Source organism: Symphalangus syndactylus, chromosome 10, assembly GCF_028878055.3.
Source record: "Symphalangus syndactylus isolate Jambi chromosome 10, NHGRI_mSymSyn1-v2.1_pri, whole genome shotgun sequence".
NCBI lineage: Eukaryota > Metazoa > Chordata > Mammalia > Primates > Hylobatidae > Symphalangus > Symphalangus syndactylus.
Window position 1 is genome coordinate 134,984,453 of NC_072432.2, and position 19,476 is coordinate 135,003,928.

The 19,476-nt window shown below is 45.6% G+C and overlaps 1 protein-coding gene across 3 annotated transcripts; it reads right to left on the reverse strand.

The window, feature by feature from the left end:
• Nucleotides 1–33: 33 nt before the first annotated feature.
• On the reverse strand, nucleotides 34–19,475 carry DKK4 (dickkopf WNT signaling pathway inhibitor 4). Of its 3 annotated transcripts, none has more exons than XM_063610996.1 (5): nucleotides 19,436–19,475; nucleotides 5,026–5,260; nucleotides 3,777–3,927; nucleotides 2,858–3,010; nucleotides 34–2,451 (listed from the first exon to the last, which is right to left on the reverse strand). In XM_063610996.1, the coding sequence occupies exons 2-5, from the start codon at nucleotides 5,134–5,136 to the stop codon at nucleotides 2,192–2,194; spliced, it is 675 nt and encodes a 224-aa protein (XP_063467066.1). In that variant the 5' UTR covers nucleotides 5,137–5,260; nucleotides 19,436–19,475; the 3' UTR covers nucleotides 34–2,191. The 3 variants fall into 3 exon arrangements, with proteins under 3 accessions (XP_063467066.1, XP_055152055.2, XP_055152054.2); XM_055296080.2 differs by lacking the exon at nucleotides 19,436–19,475 and adding an exon at nucleotides 12,726–12,864; XM_055296079.2 differs by lacking the exon at nucleotides 19,436–19,475 and having other exon boundaries at nucleotides 5,026–5,609.
• Nucleotide 19,476: the final 1 nt, after the last annotated feature.

Below are 19,476 nucleotides of genomic sequence, written 5' to 3' on the forward strand. Positions count from 1 at the left end.
TCATGATCATACTTTACTATGGGTTTTGTAGAGAGAAATAGGAGATGATAGCAGATCTTTAATGGGAGTTTTTATTTTCTCATATTCTGCTCTATGCTATAAAACCACATTACCCCTACTTACTGATCACAAATTAGTTAATTAAGGTACACCCAGAGACTAGCCTCTGGAAGACTGTTCAATATTTTCTAGAAACTAGGTGGGGGCGGGCACGGTGGTTCATGCCTGTAATCCCAGTACTTTGGGAGGCTGGGCAGGTGGATCGCCTGAGGTCAGCAGTTGGAGACCAGCCTGGCCAACATGGTGAAACCCCGTCTCTACCAAAAATACAAAAATTAGCTGAGGGTGTTGGCATATGCCTGTAATCCCAGCTTCTTAGGAGGCTGAGGTGGGAAAAATTGCTTGAACCCGGGAGGCGGAGGTTGCTGTGAGCCAAGATCACACAAGTGTGCTCTAGTCTGGGTGACAGAGTGAGACTCCATCTCAAAAAAATAAACTAGGGACCTTCATAAATTTAGTTTTTTGTTGGGCCCATATTTGATAGTGTCAGTCCATTCTTGCATTGCTCTAAAAGAATACTGGAGACTGGGTAGTTTATGAAGGAAAAAGATTTAATTGGCTCATGGTTCTGCAGACTGTATAGGAAGCATGGCACCGGCATCTGCTAAGCTTCTTGGGAGGCCTCAGGAAGGTTTTACTCATGGTGGGAGATGAAGTGGGAGCAGGCACTTCATATGGCGAAAGCAGGAGTGAGAGAGAGAGGAGAGGTGCCACACTTTGAAACAACCAGATCTTGTGTCAACTAACATAACTCACTCATCACCAGGGGGATGGTGCTGAGCCATTCATGAGGAATCCGCCCCCATGGTCCAGTTACTTCCCACCAGGCCCCACCTCCAATACTGGAGGTCACATTTCAGCCATGAGATACGGAGGGGATAAACGTCCAAACCGTATCATTGAATCTTGTAATATATACTTATAACCTGAACAGAAAAACAGGTGTATGATTTATCTCTTAAATCTGTAGCACTTGCTTGAAATCCACTAGAAAGAGCTCCCCTAAGCACAACCACTTCTATGCACAAAATACAGCCCTTTTAAACTTCAAACAAACAAAAATTTCACTTTTTTACCCGAGTTTTCCTCTGGGCTTTTAAGTGCAAGTAGTCAAAATGTGTAAGTAAAAACACTCCTTGAAAGCCCTGCTTTTCAAATATTAAAATTATGTAAATATAAAATATACAAAGTTATCAAATGGTAAGTAAAGCTACTGAAAACGTGAAAATGCTTTATAACTTGCAAAGGACTATACAAACATAAGATATCTTTTGAAACTTCTTTATTAACCAAATTATTTTGTAGCGAAATGCCATTTCCCTTCTAAGAAATGAATGGAAATAAACAATAGAGTTATTAAGGAAAAATATAGTATTTGCTGTGATAATTTTCCCTGGTAAGATGTAAGAATTAATTTACTTTTAACTTCAGATGCTATCATTTTTTACCCCCTAGGATACTGTCAGGCAGCAGCCCTTCACCAGAAATTGTTTAAAGATTTATTTGGAGAGAGAGATGTGGCTCGGTTATAGTATGTGTATTTCAAAACATCACACAGTACACTTTAAATAGATACAATTTTAATTCTTTTTTGTTGTTTTGAGACGGAGTCTCGTACTGTCACCCGGGCTGGACTGCAATGGCGTGATCTTGGCTCATTGCAACCTCCGCCTCCCAGGTTCAAGCAATTCTCCTGCCTCTGCCTCCCGAGTAGCTGGGATTACAGGCATCTGCCACCATGCCCAGCTAATTTTTTGTATTTTTTAGTAGAGACAGGGTTTTACTATGTTGGCCAGTCTGGTCTCAAACTCTTGACCTCGTGATCCACCCGCCGCAGCCTCCCAAAGTGCTGGGATTACAGGCGTGAGCCACCGCTCCTGGCTTCAATTTAGTCCCTAGATTAGAAATATTTTTTTTTGTTACAGAGTCCCATCAGTTTTCTGGAAAAACGGACAAAAGGCTAAAGCTAGTTTCATTCATCACAAGGTCGCCATGTCTTAGTTCGCTAGTTTCAGGCTATTTCACTTGCTACAAGATTTGATTTTAAGAGAGATCTGTATGGAAGCATTTTAAAGTTAATGTCCAAGATTGAGCTCAAATGCAATGTGGATTCTTCTTTATTTTGAAATATTTAGAGCTTTTCTATTTTTTGGCATACTCTTAACCGAGCATGCTGCTGATTGCTGGTCAGTTGGCTTCGACACAGTAGTCCAGGGCCACAGTCGCAACGCTGGAAGATTTCTGGAGCTTGAGCAGTGTCTTTATGCCCTCTCCTGGAGCAGACCTGTCCCTCCAAAAGGACTGGCTTACAAATTTTCGTCCAAAAATGACGAGCACAGCAAAGTCCAGGGCCACAGTCAAAAGTTCTCAGACAACTTTCTCCCTCTTGTCCTGTAACAAGGTTAAATGTGCGCTTTAGTGATAAATAAGGAAAGTGGCCTGCTGGGGGTTTGCTACTGGGATAAGGGAATGGGACCTATGACTGACAGCCACAAAGTAAAAACAGACACAGCACGCGGGTCTCACAGAGCTAGGTCTTAGGCTAAAAGCAGTAATGCCATGGCGACTCCACCCCTACCCATCGGAATTGATTGTTTGTTGTTACTGGCTGCAGACTACCTTAGGCTACTCTCTACATGACCCCCACAGCTTCTTATAGAAAGAGGTAACAAACAGCCCATGCTTTCTAAGTGTTTCTGGGATGGAGAAGAATAAAGTCAGTCTCACCCTATCCTTAAGAGGCTGGGAGGAGAAAATGCATTTCTGAAATAAAATATGCTCCGAATGCTGTTCTTACCCTTCCTGCCTTGTGATTTCTTAATACTTGGCCTCCTCTTGGGTTGGTTTTCCTGGACTGGGTGCCCAGTTGTTCCTTCTGCACGTGTGCCATCTTGCTCATCAAGCTGCCTTTCTAATATTAGGGTTGCATCTTCCATCGTATTACAAACATCTGAGGGACAACCAGGTGTAACTAGAATTATTAACTTCAAGGGGGAGAACCACAGACACACTAATTATCCTACTGTTGCATAGTTTGGCAGCACCTCTGCCTTCAGTTTATATATAACTTTCTAGATTTCTGGAACATGCGCTAAATACTTAACATGCTTGCATATGGCAGAGAAAGTAGCTAAGTGGAAATTGGATTCCATTAAAGGTAGTTAATAGTATCCAAGTGGAAATGGAATTATTTGAATGATTCCAACTTGAGTCTTTCCTTTAAAATCCATTATCTCCAAGTCATTGGCAAGAGCTGTTGCCAGGAAATAAATTATTTTGTTTCATTAAGAAAAAGGCAGGCCAGGCCTGGTGGCTTACGCTTGTAATCCCAGCACTTTGGGAGGCCGAGGTAGGTGGATCACCTGAGGTCAGGAGTTCGAGACTAGCCTGACCAACATGGTGAAACCCTGTCTCCACTAAAAATACAAAAAGTAGCCGGGCGTGGTGGTGCACGCCTGTAGTCCCAGTTACTCCAGAGGCTGAGGCAGGAGAACCGCCTGAACCCGGAAGGCCGAGGCTGCAGTGAGCTGTGGACAACAAGGGCGAAACTCCGTCTCAGGAAAAAAAAAAGGAAAAGAAAAGGCAGCTGCATACATTTACTTCAAGCATGAATCTAGGAAGCACCATTAGAGAGTGCCTACCCTGGAATATTCTAGTCTATGGGTCTTAGACACTACCTTCGGTTTAAAAACCACTGTTGGCATTGTGTCGCTCACCGTTCACACAGAGTGTCCCAGGGCAGCACATGGCATCTCGCTGGCACCTCCTCCGCAACCCACGACACGTAGCACAGAACGGCTTCTCATCGCGGGGCTGGAGGCAGAACTTTCTGGTATTGCAGTCCATGTCAGACAGGCACTGTGAGCCCTGTGGAGGGAATCTGTTATCACAAGGCTAGGAAACCCAACACGATGGACGATGACTTATTGAAGGCAGGAGGCGGAGGGAGCCAAAAGACAGTGGCGCTGTGACAAATCCTGGGTGCATCTTATTTTCCAGTGGAAATGGTTTTCTCCCACAAAGGGAAGCTCAGGTCACCCGGGGAGAGACCTAGGCACTGTAAAGGGTATTTGAGTTTGAAAAATTGACTTAACTCAGAATTTAGTTTTCCTGTGCTCTTTGTGAAAATGGGAAAAAATGTTTTCCTATGTGTGTCTTAACAGGTGAGTATGAGATTTTCAATATATCAACTCTAGAAGCTGGCTGCAGTTTAATTAAATATACTATTGATGTTTGTGGCATTCCTATTTGATTTTTTACTCTAGTGAATCACATTTAGCTTAGAGACCCTTCCCTAAGTGAACTGTCCTTTGATTTTCAATGGTGCCCCATTGACATAGAGAAAGAGATACCGAAGATCAATTGTTCTCATACACAGCTGATGCTTTTACATAGACATGTAACGTAGGTATAGTATATATATGTAATAATATATAAGATATGTAATAACATATACACATATATAAAGCGATTCCTAAAACAACTCTCTCTGTGAAGTTAGACGGTGACAAGGCAATGCATCATGGCCCTCTGTTTAAATTCTCATTCCCATGTTTGCTGGCTGTGTGAGCTTGGGTAAGCTCTTCAACATCTCTGAGTTTTATTTCCTCATCTGGAATTAGGGGATGTTTCACCTATCTCAAATTGTGAGGAAGAGTACAATGAGGTATTACATGTAAAAGCGCTGGCACATAGTAGAGCTTCCAAAGTGTTCGTTTATTCCCTGATTTATAGACAAACGTATGGCCAAATGATGTGAAAAGCCACTGTGTTTATTTCATACATTTCATACGTTTCAGCTAAGGTCACCAATCCTACCAGGATGCCCTCCCAAATCCGAAACCAATTCAATTTACCTGCTAGGTAAGACATTTCACACATGAATCAGAAGGACTTACGAAAGCCTAAACAGAACACCCCAGCTGTCAGCAGTCCCGTACCTCGCCCCCCGCCGAGCAGCCTTACCTTCCAGGCCCCATGCAGGTCGGCAGAGCTCCTGATGTTGTTGAAGTCCAGGACCAGAGCTCCCAGGGGAGAGCAGAGCCAGCTCAGCCCCAGTAGGATGGCCGCCACCATCCTTCAATCCCCGGGCTCCTGGAGGGGTCCCAGCACTGTGCGTCACCGAAGCGAGGCTGCTCTCCACCCAGAGCAGAGCTTCCACTAAGCTGGCAGCTCAGCACGGCGTCTGTCACTGCTTTTTCTGAAAGGGAAGCAAACCTTTGAGTAAGGTGCGTGAAATTGGCTGAGCAAAGTCTGACCAGCAGGTTCCTCCTGAAACTATTTATAACCAGATGTACCTCCTCCCTGCTCTGTTCCTTTCTCCTGCCCCACACAGGCTTCAACAAATCCCTTCAAATCTGTTTGATCAATAGTTCAAAACAAGGACTCAATAGAAGGAGAGAAGAGGCAGGGCCATGCGGCTTCTCCTCCAGGGGTTGAATCCCTCTTAATTATTGCATATCAAAGTTAGTTCAAAGGGCCACAGCAGAGCAGGATGTCTGTATCAAAGGCAAACTCTGATAATCACCTGCATTTCCTACCTTCAGTAATCCTTTGGGGGTAGGGAGGGAGTCTGTCCTAAGATCTGTTTTCACAGCTAATTGTGCTCAAAGAAAGGATGAATCATACTGGCCAATATGCTATAAAGGATGCCAAAAACTAATGAGGTACAAAATACACTGAGAAGCTGTAAACTGGGCTTCAGATAGTGAGGACAGATAGAAAAAAGAGAAAACGCCCCCTGATTAGTTCTGGCATCCAGATGTCAAAATCCCAACCGCTTAAAAGTTGTGAATGTAACAGCACCTGTTCTGACTAAATGCCATTTGGGAAATTACTTTCCTTTAAATGAAAACTGAACTGTTTGAAGTTAGAGTTATTAGGAAAATAATGTAATTTATGAAAATCTCATTTTTCAACGGTGGGAACAATGATAGAAAGCCCATTTTACACAATTCAGTACGAAGCTTTGGGTCCATTTTATCAGCAACATATTTAATTTGTGTTGCGTTATGTAAAACTCACTTAAGCAGAACAAGGATCCAAGTCTCTGGCTGATTTCAGATGAAATTTCATGTATTTCCAATTTTCCTAATATGAATTTTTTAAAACTTCTGCTTCATCCCTTTCCTGTCTGATTTTTCTCCATTTGGACTATTAGGTAATTTAGACATGTGCTTATCACTGTCTTAAATACTTTAAGGGTAGAACAATCTAGATCTGGGTCAAAAAATCATTTTTTCTCTTCATTGTTTCATTGCTCTTAGCATAGAGTCATCTGAAAATGCATTTTTTTCTATACCATAAATGATAATCTTATTATTTACTACATCTTCCTGCAGAACAACCTAACATCAATTCATTGACATGAATCTCGGCATTCTGTGCATGGGAACATTCTCAGTTTTGAGTAATGCAGTGCCATTCCGAAGGTGATGCAGGTGACTCGAGCCTTCCCACTACCTGGCTCTTGTCCTTGGGTTGGTGTCGCTTGTCTACCTCTCGTACGGAAGTTACTTATTTTAATCCCTTAAACTGACAACATCAAACACCCTTTGATAGCATGATAACCCTGGTGACTAGCGGTGTTACAGAATTTATTTTGAAGTTGGACAATTATGACCAAGGATAAAGGAGAGAGCCCCAGGGTTCTGTCTCTGCTGGGTTTCTCTGCTTCCTGCTGCCTCACTGTAAGGGAATTTCAGGTTACCAAAGGCCCCCGGCAATATACACAGGCGAAAGAACTGACGGGAACTCCTGTAACATGGCACAAACAGCCACTGAGCACTTAGAGCACTTAGCATGGAGCAGAGCCTCGGATTACATGTTAGGAATAAAATTTGAAACTCCGGTGGCCAGGCACAGTGGCTCACACCTATAATCCCAGCACTTTGGGAGGCCAAGGTGGGAAGATCTCCTGAGCTCAGGAGTTCAAGACCAGCCTGGGCAACATATTGAGATCCCGTCTCCACAAAAAAAATTAAAAAAAAAAAAAGTAGGCCAGGTGCGGTGGCTGACACCTGTAATCCCACCACTTTGGGAGGCTGAGGTGGGTGGATCACCTGAGGTCAGAAGTTCGAGACCAGCCTGGCCAATATGGTGAAACCCTGTCTCTACTAAAAATATAAAAACTAGCCAGGCGTGGTGGTGGGCACCTGTAATCCCAGCTACTTGGGAGGCTGAGGCAGGAGAATTGATTGAACCCAGGAGACAGAGGTTGCAGTGAGCCAAGATCGCGCCATTGCACTCCAGCCTCAGCAATAGAGTGAGACTCCATCTCAAACAAAAAAAAAAAATTAGCCAGTCATAGTGGTGTCCACCTGTAGTTTCAGCAACTCAGGAAGCTGAGGTGGGAGAATCATTTAAGCCCAGGAGATTGAGGCTATATATATATATATATATATATATATAGAGAGAGAGAGAGAGAGAGAAAGATCCAGACCGAAAACTTGTATGTATGGATGACAGAGCCTGGATGACACAGAGAGAGAGAGATCCAGGTAGAAGACATGTACATATGGATGATTTCAATATATTATGACAAGCACTAAAATAAAGGTATAAATGTAAGGGTGGAGGACTTATAAAGATATAAATACAGAGGAAGGCATGATTTAGACTTTCTAGAGAAATAAAGCAATGTGTTTACAGATGAGGTAATATTTGAGCTGAATTTTGTGGGTTGCATAGGAGCTTCCTAGGTTGGGAAGTCAGAGATGTCCTCACCTGGGCTCAGGTGTGTGCAAGGGGGAGGAGGTGCACTCAGGTGCTAGTGAGAGATTGTGTGGCTGCGGCAGATGATGGAAGGATGAGATGAAGCAAGATGCAGACCCTGATATGCTGTGCTAAGAAAATCAGATTCTATTCTCTGCACAATGTAAAGTCATTGGAGATATATCAGACTGAGAATGGCATGGTCCGCTGGGTGCAGTGGCTCATGCTTGTACCCAGCACTTCGTGAGGAGGATAAGGCAAGAGGACCACTTGCGGCCAGGGAGCAGCCTGAACAACATAGCAAGACCCTGTCTCCACAAAAAATAAAAAACCTGGGCATGCCAGCATGTGCCTGTAGTCTCTGTTACTTGGGAGGCTGAGGTGGGAGGATCACTTGAAGCCAGGAGTTCAAGAGCAGCCTGGGCAACATAACAAGAACCCATCTCTACAAAAAATACAAAAATTACCCTGGTGTGGTGGCACGTGTCTGCAGTCCTAGCTATTCAGGAGGCTGAGGTAAGAGGATTGCTTGAGCCTAGGAGGTCAAGGCTGCATGATCCTATCACTGCACTCAAGCCTGGGTGACAGAGTGAGACCCTGTCTTCCCACCAACAAGAAGGAAGGAAGGAAGGAAGGGAAAGAGAGAGAGAGAGAGAGACAGACAGACAGAAAGAAAGAAAGGAAAGAGAGAGAGAGGGAAAGAGAGAGAGAGAGAAAGAAAGAGAAAAAGGAAGGAAGTTAGGAAGAAAAAAAGAAGACAAAAGAAAGAAGGGAAAGAAAGGAGAGAGAGGAAAGAAGGAAGGAAGGAAGGAAGGGAGTGAAGGAGAGAGGGAGGGAGGGAGAGAGAGAGAAGAAAAGAAAAGAAAAGAAAAAAGAAAAGAGGAAGGAAGGAAGGGTGAAAGGAAGGAAGGAAGAAAAAAATGAAAGGAAGAAAAATGAAAGGAAAGAAGGAGAGTGAAGGGAAGGAGAAAGACAAAGAGAAAGAGGAAAGAAAGTGAGAGAAAGGAAGGAAGGAAGAAAGAAAGAAAAAGAAAAAAGAAGAAAGGAAGGAAGGGAGGGAGGAAGGGAGGAAAAAGGAAGGAAGGAGAAAGAGAGAGAGAGAACGTGAGAGAAAGAAAGGAAGCAAGAAAAAGGAAAGAAATAAAAGAAAAAGGGAAGGAAGGGAGGAAGGGAGGAAAAAATAAATGAAGAAAAAAGGAAGGAAGGAGAGAGAAAGGAAAGAGAAAGAAAGTGAAAGAGAAAGTGAGAAAGAAAGGAAGAAAGAAAAAGAAGGAAAGAAAGAAAGAACGAACAAACGAAAGAAAGAAAGAGGAAGAAAGAGAGAAAGAAAAAGAAAGACACTGGTGTGATCTAATTTGCTTTCAGGGCACAATGCTGGTGGCAGTGTGGTGCTTAGGTTGCACTGGGAGAGAGGGGAGGCTGGGGGCCACTTAGGACTCAGTTGTCATTGCCCCGATGACAATGAAGACGTCCAATTTGAGGCAGTGACACAGTGACAATGGGAACCAAGCAAAGGATGGGAGTCTGAAGTTCAAGCTGCATCACTGGATGTGGGAGTGGGGAGGGAGGGGAGGGAGGAGCCGGGATGATCCTGCCTTCTCCGATTTGGTGCACTGGGTGGGTAGACGTGGGCCTAGAGACAGAGAATTCAGGATGAAATTCAGGTTGGGGGAGCAGGATAAGAGGGTGCCTTGAGAAAAGCTGTCCGCACAATCAACTTTTTGCAGGATATCTACTGTGGAGACATAAGAGTAGCCACCGTGTCTTCCACGAAGCAGGCTCTCCGTTTTGCCTCTGAGAGACAGAGAGGAGTCGGTGCAGGCACCAGATGCCAGAGGATCACCAACAGGGGGTGAACAACACCGAAAAGCGACCTTGTGTCTGTCCATCTCTGTCTCTGTCTCAGCACTGACAGAATGTGGGCTTTGGGGCTGGGCCTGACTCTATTACCAGCTGGGCCTCCCCTCCCCTGTCTGCCCTGATCTGTGCATACGCCAGCCCGTCACAGCGCTTCTAAAACCCCACTGCAATCGCCTACTTCTTTGTCTCTACAACTAGACCATGAGCTCAAGCCAGGCGCAGTGGCTCACGTCTGTAATCCGAGCACTTTGGGAGTCCGAGGATGGTGGATCACTTGAGGTCAGGAGTTCGAGATCAACCTGGCCAACATGGTGAAACTCCATCTCTACTAAAATACAAAAATTAGCTGGGCATGATGGCACACACCTGTAATCCCAGTTACTTAGGAGGCTGAGGCAGGAGAGTTGCTTGAATCCAGCAGGCAGAGGTTGCAGTGAGCCAAGGCTACACTACTGCACTCCAGCCTGGGCGACAGAGCAAGACTCCATCTAGAAAACAAAAACACAACAAAAAAAACCTCTAAACAAATGCCTCTCATCCATTTTCCAGGCCAGAACTTTCCATCTTCCACCGACTTTAGTGCCTAGCATCTCCCATGGCCCTACCTTGGCAGGCTGTCAATGGATATGTGTTCGATACAACTCATCAAAGAAAAACCTCCCTTAATCTGAGGCCTCATTTTGCAATAAGACTAGGGTTACGGTCTCTAAAAAGCCAGAGCAATTTTAGAGGAAAGTAGGTATGTGAAGTAGTTTCGGGAAAATGACTTTCGATATATTTTCAGATTTCCCAAGGCTGCTTGCCTGCTACTAATCAGCAGTGTCCCTCAGTGAGAATGCCAACAACCGAAATGAGATGCCCCCCTGTGGCAGCATCTACTGCCAGGAGCCCGCATCTCCATGATTTGGGGACTAGAGATGATGCGGCAGTGAGGAGAGGATGCACGGAGAAGTAAGTGGGAGAGGAAAACTTAAAAAATGTTTCTGCTTAAAGGGCATCCTCTCTGCTCTTAGGTCAGGCCACAAGCTTCACGGCACAGGCCACAGCAGCAATGACCTCGCAGAATTCATTCCACAAGCCCTCCTGAGCGGTACCTGGAGCCCTGGCTGTCTTTTGAAAAGTGGCACCACAAGACACTCCTTTAGCCACAGAACAAAGGAAGCCATCGTGCGAAGTTCTGGCCAAGGCGCTGCCATACTGATGCCCCCTGGCAAGGATTATGGGTTAACTGAAAAATCTCAGGCTGATGCTTCAAGTTTGGCAGTGAGCACCTAGCCCACAGGAACACTAAAATCGAGTAATACTGACTAAGCTTAGAGGAAATGAAATTTCTCAAAAAGAAATTTCCACAGGTCCCAGTTTCTGCACTGATTCCACTCTTTGGGTAAAAACTGCAGACTCGTGTTTGAGACCTGCCACCTGTGTCCTCCCGCGTGACAGCTGCTGTGGTTCACGTCAAAGGCTGGGTGTCAGAACCGATTATTTATACTCACTTGGGAATGGAAATTTTTATTTGTTATGCCTCCTGTGTCAAAACCAGTTTGATTTCCATAAATTTTGCTTTCCTTAAAACAAAATCAAAGTAACGGAAGCGAGCAGGTCTTTGGCAGAATCTCACAGGAAATGTTCCATCAAATAAAAGATGAGAAGGGGCATGTCGATGGGGCAGGCAGACAGACCGCAGGATGTGATCACAAAGATGACAGAAACGTTGCCATTTGGTTCCCTGAGGTCAGAAGGTAAGGCCCGCTCTCCACAAGGCTGGGGAGTGAAGGGCAGCACCCAGGGACAGCACAGGGGGGACGCCAGGGTGGCTGGTGCCAGCCACTTTTGCAGACGGTATAGCCTGTGGCAGGTCATGTCATGCTCAGCCTCAGTTCCCTCTGGTCTTGAGGGCCTTTTACACACCAGTGTTCTGGGAGATTGGGCTGGCATCTGCCATGGCCCCCAAGTTGCTCAGCTCCAGGAGGTACCTTTGGGCCGTGTTCCATGCACGTGGCCCACGCCTTTGGAGCTGTGCAATGTGCTGGTGCAGGGAACCTCCCTTTCCAGCAGCAACAGCCTTGGAGTTGTCCTGACTCCACATCAGGCATCTGGCTGGGAATAGCACCAGGGTCCCCGGACCCTCCTTCCTCAAAGATAGGCTCTGCCATTGTTTTGTTTTAAAATAAAATCAGGTTGGCCGGGCACGGTGGCTCACACCTGTAATCCCAGCACTTCGCGAGACCGAGGCGGGCAGGTCACTTGAAGTCAGGAGTTCGAGGCCAGACTGGCCAACATGGCGAAACCCCGTCTCTACTAAAAATACAAAAATTAGCCAGGCATGGTGGTGAGCGCCTGTAATCCCTGCTACTCAGGAGGCTGAGGCAGAAGAATCTCTTGAATCTGGGAGGCAGAGGTTGCAGTGAGCCAAGATCACGCCTCTGCACTCCAGCCTGGGGAACAGAGCAAGACTCTGTCTCAAAAAAGAAAAAAAAAAATCAAGTTGTGTCCATTAGTGCCTTCCTAGGTCTTAAGTGCCTCACCCCCCGCACCTCCCCCAACCCTGTTCCTGGGCACTATCCCGCTTTCCTTCCTCTGTGCCATGCTGCGGCTGACATGTTCATGGGACACAAAACATGGTGGGGGAGGTCTGCCATCTCTGGATCTGGGCCCTAAGATGCAGACCAAACTGGGTCTCATTCTTCAATTCTTTATTTTTAGGGACAGGGTCTCATTTTGTCACCTGGGCTGGAGTGCAGTGGTGCAATCACAGCTCACTGTAGCCTCAAACTCCTGGGCTCAGCTCCCCGAGTAGCTGGGACTATAGGTGCATGCCACCACAACAGCTAATTTTTGTATTTTTTGTAGAGATGGGATCTTGCTATGTTGCCCAGGCTGGTCTTGAACTCTTGGGCTCAAGTGATCCTCCCACCTTGGCCTCCCAAATTGCTAGGATTACAGTCATGAGCCACAGTGCCCAGCTACATCTGATTCTTTTCCTTAGATTTAAGTGGTGAATCCTGTTGCATTAGGAAACCCAGTCTTTCTAGGTGTTGAGGTCTATCTGGCTCAGCGGGTGTGATCTTGGCCCCTCTGTCCCAGGCTCCTACCTTGAGTGTCGTCCAGGCCTTCCCAGGACTTTGGCCAAAGAAAGCTGCCTGCAGCTGAAGCCTCCCTCTTGGGCGGCCTTACCCAGCCAGGACTTTCCCTCTGGGCTTCTCCATGTTAAAAATGAAGACACGGAGACTTGGAGGGACCACTAATCCGCCACAGGTCAACAACGAGGGGGCTGCAGACCTGGGATCTGGACATAAGAATTCTGGTTTCAAAGTTCATTCTTTCCTCTATGCCTGCTACACAGCTCACTAACTGACGTCTATTTCCAAACACCAAGTTGATGGAAACAACATAAAATCACAAGAATTACTGCCTGGGCTGTTTTCCAATTACGACTCCTGGTGTATGTCACCTCCTTCTTTCCCAAACGGTCTCTGATTAAATGGAAGCTAGAGCTTCACTAGGAAGTGACTGAGACTAAATGACTTGTAGGTGGTGTCATCAGGGCTGTAACGTAGCTGTGTGTGGTACGGTGACAACATTGGTTTCTCCATAAAACAACTTAGCAATTACTTGCTGCCCTTCTGACATTCAAATGAGACTTGTGGCCAGGCACTCTAATTCCAGCACTTTGGGAGGACAAGGCAGGGGGATTGCTTGAGCCCAGTAGTTTAAGACCAGTCTGGGCAACATAGTGAGACCCCATTTCTACAAAAAATAGAAAAATTAGCCTGGTGTGGTGGTTCACACCTGTAGTCCCAGCTACTCGGGAGGCTGAGGTGGGAGGATCGCTTGAGCCTAGGAGGTTGAGGCTGCAGTGAGCTGAGATGGCGCTGCTGCACTCCAGCCTGGGCAACAGAGTGACACCCCGTCTCAAAAAAAGAGAAAAAAAAAACAAAACTAAAAACAATACACAAATTAGATTCTGACTTTGGTAGAAAGTCCTCAGATATAGCTCTGATCCTAATTCATAGCTGTGTTCATAACCTCATGAAGATCTTGGGTGAGGCTCTGGGGACACAGGGGGAGTGGGAGGGGAGGTTGTCACCTTGGCCCCTCCATACCGCCCCCGCCCCCACAGGTCTGGCTTCTCTTTTACCTTGTCTCCTTGCTCCCCCTTGTGGCAAAGAGTGAGGTGCACATTCAGAAGGCCCAGCACAAAGTCCAGGCTCGTGATTCCAGGAGCATTTCCCAATTTCTGGTGGAAATTTCCCATGGAATAGCACTGTCCTTCTCATACATCCAGGTTCTTCCCCATCTTACGCAAGTGAGCCTCACTTTTTCAATTATAAAAGAAATACATTCCCAAATCTTAGAAATGTTGGAAAATACAGAAAAGTATGAAGAAGAAAATTAAAATCAGATATCTAGAAATTTTGGTAAAATTTTCCCAATTTTTTTCTATGCAGTCATGTATACATATGTACATGCAGCATTTATTTATTTAATATGCAATATAATTAATCTACCATCAGCTCCAAAACTAGCCATTACTAATGCCTACATCTGCTCATGTGCGCCTCTTCTTCCCAATCCCTCTGTCTGCCTCCCCAGATTGGAGGTATACACTGAGGTTGTTGTTTTCAGAGATGAGGTCTCACTATGTTGCCCAGGCTGGAGTGCAGTGCCCATTCACAGGCAGGATCAGAGTGCGCTATAGCCTGGAACTTCTGGGCTCAAGTGATCCTCCCGCCTCAGCCTCCCAAGTAGCTGGGAATATAGGTGTGCACCACTGCACCCAACTTGATGTTTATGTTTATTGCTCCCTTGCTTCTTAAAATTACAACACACACACACACACACACACAATTGGGATTACACTGTACATACACTTTTGTTCCCTCCTTTTTCTTTTTTCATTGAGCCTTTCTTCAAGATCATCAAATATTATCAGAACCCATGGCTATACCATGTATTATAGTTTATTTAATGTCCTCTAGATGTTGGCCATTTGGGTTGTCTTTTGGCTTTGCTTTGTTTTTGTTTTGAGATGGTGTCTCACTGTGTCACCCAGGCTGGAGTGCAGTGGTGCCATCTCGGCTCACTATAGCCTCAACCTCCTGGTCTCAAGCGATCCTCCCAGCCCCTCCTGAGTAGCTGGGAACACAGGCGTGCGCCACCACGCTCAGCTAATTTTTTATTTTTTATAGAGATGGGGGTCTCGCTATGTTTTTCAGGCTGATCTTGAACTCCTGGCCTCAAGCGATCTTCTTGCTTCAACTTCCTAAGGTGCTGGGATTACTGGCGTGAGCCACCATGCCAGGCCAGCCGTTTTTCTTTAAAGAAACGGAATTGAATTACACAGCTGGCTTCAGAATCTTATATCCTACACTCAGGGTAATTGAGCTATGAAATCGTTACAGAATAGCTTCTGTTCTCAGCTGTTTTTTCAATCTTTGAGAGTAAAACTATACTAACCTTCCAAGATTTTTCTCTGAACAAGGCCACAGGGGGAGACCAGCAGGTTACCTTGGCTCAGCGGGTGACCTGTGCTGGGAGCCTGCTCCCTTGGGGACAGCATCTCCCTGGGCCTCTGCACTCAGATGCTCTGGATATTTCCCTGCATGGCAGCTCTGAGCACTGTCATTGTGCCCTGGACATGAAAGGCGCTTAGCAAACATCCCTCAAAGGAAGGCATTGAGAGTCCCTTCCCAGCTCTAAAATTCTGATTCTATTGATTTGACAGGAGAATGCCATGGTATTGGTATCAGGATTCGGACTGAGAAAGCCCTTTCCACACACACTTCCCAAGAGTTTAGATCGCAGCGTGGACGGAGAATGAGAATGTGAGAACGAGTGCATTATTTGGCTGTAGTTCTGAGGTGGTGAAGGCCAGTCGTTTTTTTTTTTTTTTGAGATGGAGTTTCACTCTTGTTGCCCAGGCTGCAGTGCAATGGCACAATCTCTGCTCAATGCAATCACCACCTCCCGGGTTCAAGGGATTCTCCTGCCTCAGCCTCTTGAGTAGCTGGGATTACAGGTGCCCTCCACCATGCCCAGCTAATGTTTTTGTATTTTTAGTAGAGACAGGGTTTCACCATGTTGGCCAGGTTGGTCTCAAACTCCTGACCTCAGGTGATCCACCCGCCTCAGCCTCCCAAAGTGTTGGGATTACAGATGTGAGCCACTGCACCCGGCCAATGAAGGCCAGTCTTGATAAGGACATTAAGTGTGAATTTAGACCTAGCTAACTGGACAAGACTAGAGGGACAGGAAGCAAAGGATGGATCCTTCCTGCGGCAGCTGACTTACTCCACGGTTTTCTCATCACCTTCTTGCTTCAGGTCTTTCTGGATTACCTGGGGCGGGTGTTGTCAGGTCCTTTCAGAAGAAAGACCTTCAGATAACAGAATGTTGTGAAATTTCCATTAAAATTTTTTTTTTTTAACAGACAAGGATCTTGGTCTGTCACTCAGGCTGTGGTACAGTGTATGATCATAGCTCACTATAGCCTTGACCTCCCAGGCTCAAGCCATCCATCCTCCCACCTCTGCCTGCTCAGTGGTCAGGACTACAGGAGGCCACCATCACCCTCAGCTAATTAAAAATGTTTTTTTTAGAGACAGGGTCTCACTATATTGCTCAGCCTACACTTGTACTCCTGGCCTCACAGCATAGGCTGAAGTTGTGGCTCTAATATTCATATGTATATGAATAAATGTGAGTTTTGCCTGTATAGCTTTTAAACTCCTTTCTTTTCTTTCTTCTTTTTGTTTTGTTTTGTTTGAGAGGGAGTTTTGCTCTGTCGCCCAGGCTAGAGTGAAGTGGGGCAATCTCAGCTCACTGCAACCTCCACCTCCCAGGTTCAAGCAATTCTCCTGCCTCAGTCTCCTGAGTAGCTGGTACTACAGGCATGTGCCACCACGCCCGGCTAATTTTTATATTTTTAGTAGAGATGGGTTTTCACCATGTTGGCTAGGCTGGTCTCGAACTCCTTATCTCGGGTGATCCACCCGCCTGAGCCTCCCAAAATGCTAGGATTACAGGTGTGAGCCACCGCACCTGGTCTAAACTCCTTTCTTTTCTTTTCTTCTTTTATTTTATTTTATTTATTTATTTATTTATTTATTTATTTATTTATTTATATTTATTTATTTAGTTTTGAGACGGAGTCTCACTCTGTCGCCAGGCTGGAGTGCAGTGGCATGATCTTGGCTCAGTGCGACCTCCGCCTCCCAGGTTCAAGCGATTCTGTTCCCTCAGCCTCCCGAGTAGCTGGGACTATAGGCATGCACCACCACGCCCAGCTAATTTTTATATTTTTAGTAGAGACGGGGTTTCACCATGTTGGCCAGGATGGTCTCGATCTCTTGGCCTCGTGATCTGCCCGCCTTGACCTCCCAAAGTGCTGGGATTACAGGCGTAAGCCACTGCGCCCAGCCAACTCCTTTAATTTCATGTGTTATTTACTGATGAACATTTTCTATATGCCAGGTAAATTATGCACTGTGGATACATTGTTTGTTTGTTTTTGGAGATGGTGTCTCCCTCTGTTGTCCAGGCTGTAGTGCAGTGCCACAATCACAGCTCACAGCAGCCTTGACCTCCCTGGGCTCAAGTGATCTTCCCACTTCAGCCTCCCAAGTAGCTGGGACTACAGGCACATGCCACCCATGCCTGGCTAATTTTTGTATTTTTTGTAGAGATAGGGTTCAACATATTGCCTAGGCTTGTCTCAAACTCCTGGGCTCAAGCAATCCACTGCCTCAGTCTTCCAAACTGCTAGGATTACAGGAGTGAGCCATGGCACCCGGCCTGGATACATTATTTGATTTAATATCCACTACAATCCTCTGAGTAGATATTAAGTTAGTTCTGTTTCACAGATGTGAAAACTGAGGCAGAGAGAGGTTAATGCTTGCCTAAGACCACAGAGTTGGCAGAGCTGAGGCACAAATTCAGCTCTTTAGACTCCTAAGCTCACTTTATTTCAGCTACTAGGTTATACTACTTTGCTTATGACATTGACCATATTTGGCCTCATTCAGCAGATATTTGTCCAAGTCTTAAATTATGAGTCTCTTGGGGACATGTATCTTACTTATTTCCTATTAACTTCAAATACCTTTCACACAGCGGTCAAATCTGATATTTACCTTTTGATTCAAGCAGCAACTTAGTATTGTGTACTGTGGAGCATCACAGACTTTGTGGGGGCTTTTTTGTCTCTTTTATTTCAAAAAAATTTAAAACTCAGTGGAAAATTTCAAGAATAGTGCAATGAACACACATATACGTTCCACCTCGATTAACCAATTGTTAACATTTTATCATATTTGCTTTTTCTTTTTTCTGGACCATTTGAGGGTTAGTTGCAGATACATATTTCACTTCTAAATACTTCAGCATGCATCTCCTAAAATCAAGGCCATTTCTGCATAACCAACGTACACTATCCTTAGAATTTTTTTTTTTTTTTTTTTTTTTTTTCTAGACGGAGTCTTGCCCTGTCACGCAGGCTGGAGTGCAATGGCAACATCTTGGCTCACTGCAACGTCCACCTCCTGGGTTCAAGTGATTCTCCTGCTTCAGCCTCCCCAGTAGCTGGGATTACAGGCACCCGCCACCATGCCCAGCTAATTTTCTGTATTTTTACTAGAGACAGAGTTTCACCATGTTGGCCAGGCTGGTCTCGAACTCCTGACCTCAAGTGATCCGCCCAACCTCGGCCTCCCAAAGTGCTAGGATTACAGGCGCAAGCCACCGCCCCCGGGGCCCCCTCAGAAAATTTTACATTGTTGCCATACTAATCTACTCTCCATTCAAATTTCCCCGATTGTCCCAATAAAGTTCCTCAGTAGCTGGTTTTGTTTGTTTGGTTTTTATTCAGGGTCTAATTTAGGATCACACATTGCTTTTAGTGTCATATCTTTTGCTTCCTTTAACCTAGAGCAGTTCACTAGCCTTTTTCCTAATCTTTCATGAAACTGACATTTTTGAAGACTGGGCAGTTGTCTTGCAGGTCTCTCAGTTTGGATTTGCCTGATTGTTTTGTCCTGAAGAGACGCAAATTACACACTTTCACAAGAATATCATCTCTGTGTCCCTCTCTGTGCCTCACACCGGGGGCATATGTCAGTCCCTACCATCCCCCGTTTGATCAATCTCTTTGATGTGAAGGTACCCTTTTCTCTTTAGTGCGTAATCTATGGGGGTGATACTTTGAAACCATATGAACATCCTCAACAGTCCATTGATCATTTCGGCCTGAATCAATTATTATTACGGTGGTTCCAAAACGATGATTTTCTATTTCTGTCATCTATTCTACCTTTATTAGTTGGTCTTCTCCTCTACAGAAGAGCTTTTTCTCCTCCACATCCTCTGCCCCTTTGAATTATCATCTCTCACTACTTGTGGGATCTTGAATCAATCACTTACTCCCTGGGGACCCTATGTATTCTCATCCCTAAGACGAGATGACCTAAGAGTGACACTCTTGAAGTCTGGTCAGTCTGAAATGAAATTCCCATAAGGGGCTGGGCGTGGGCTCGGGCCTGTGATCTCAGCACTCTGGGAGGCGCAGGCGGGCGGATCACTTATGCCGTGGAGTTCGAGACCAGCCTGGGAAACATAGGGAGATCCCGTCTTTACCAAAAAAAAAAAAAAAAAAAAAAATTAAATTAGCCGGGCGTGGTGGTGCGCGCCTGTGGACCCTCCTACTCAGGAGGCTGAGGCAAGAGGACGGCTTGAGCCCTGGAGGTCGAGGCTCCAGTGAGCCAAGATCGCACCACTACACTCCGGCCTGCGGCATGCCTCAAACCTGGGGTCCGGCACCCCGCGGCCTTTTCGCGGCCGCGCCCA

Bases quoted from the DNA above. Each gene is read 5' to 3' on its own strand.
- DKK4 (XM_063610996.1), bottom strand. From the start codon at position 5,136: ATGGTGGCGGCCATCCTACTGGGGCTGAGCTGGCTCTGCTCTCCCCTG. The intron at 3,928-5,025 runs GTAAGGCTGCTC...TTCCCTCCACAG, and splicing joins ACCTGCATGGGGCCTGGAAG to GGCTCACAGTGCCTGTCTGA. The intron at 3,011-3,776 runs GTGAGCGACACA...GTTGTCCCTCAG, and splicing joins TGGGACACTCTGTGTGAACG to ATGTTTGTAATACGATGGAA.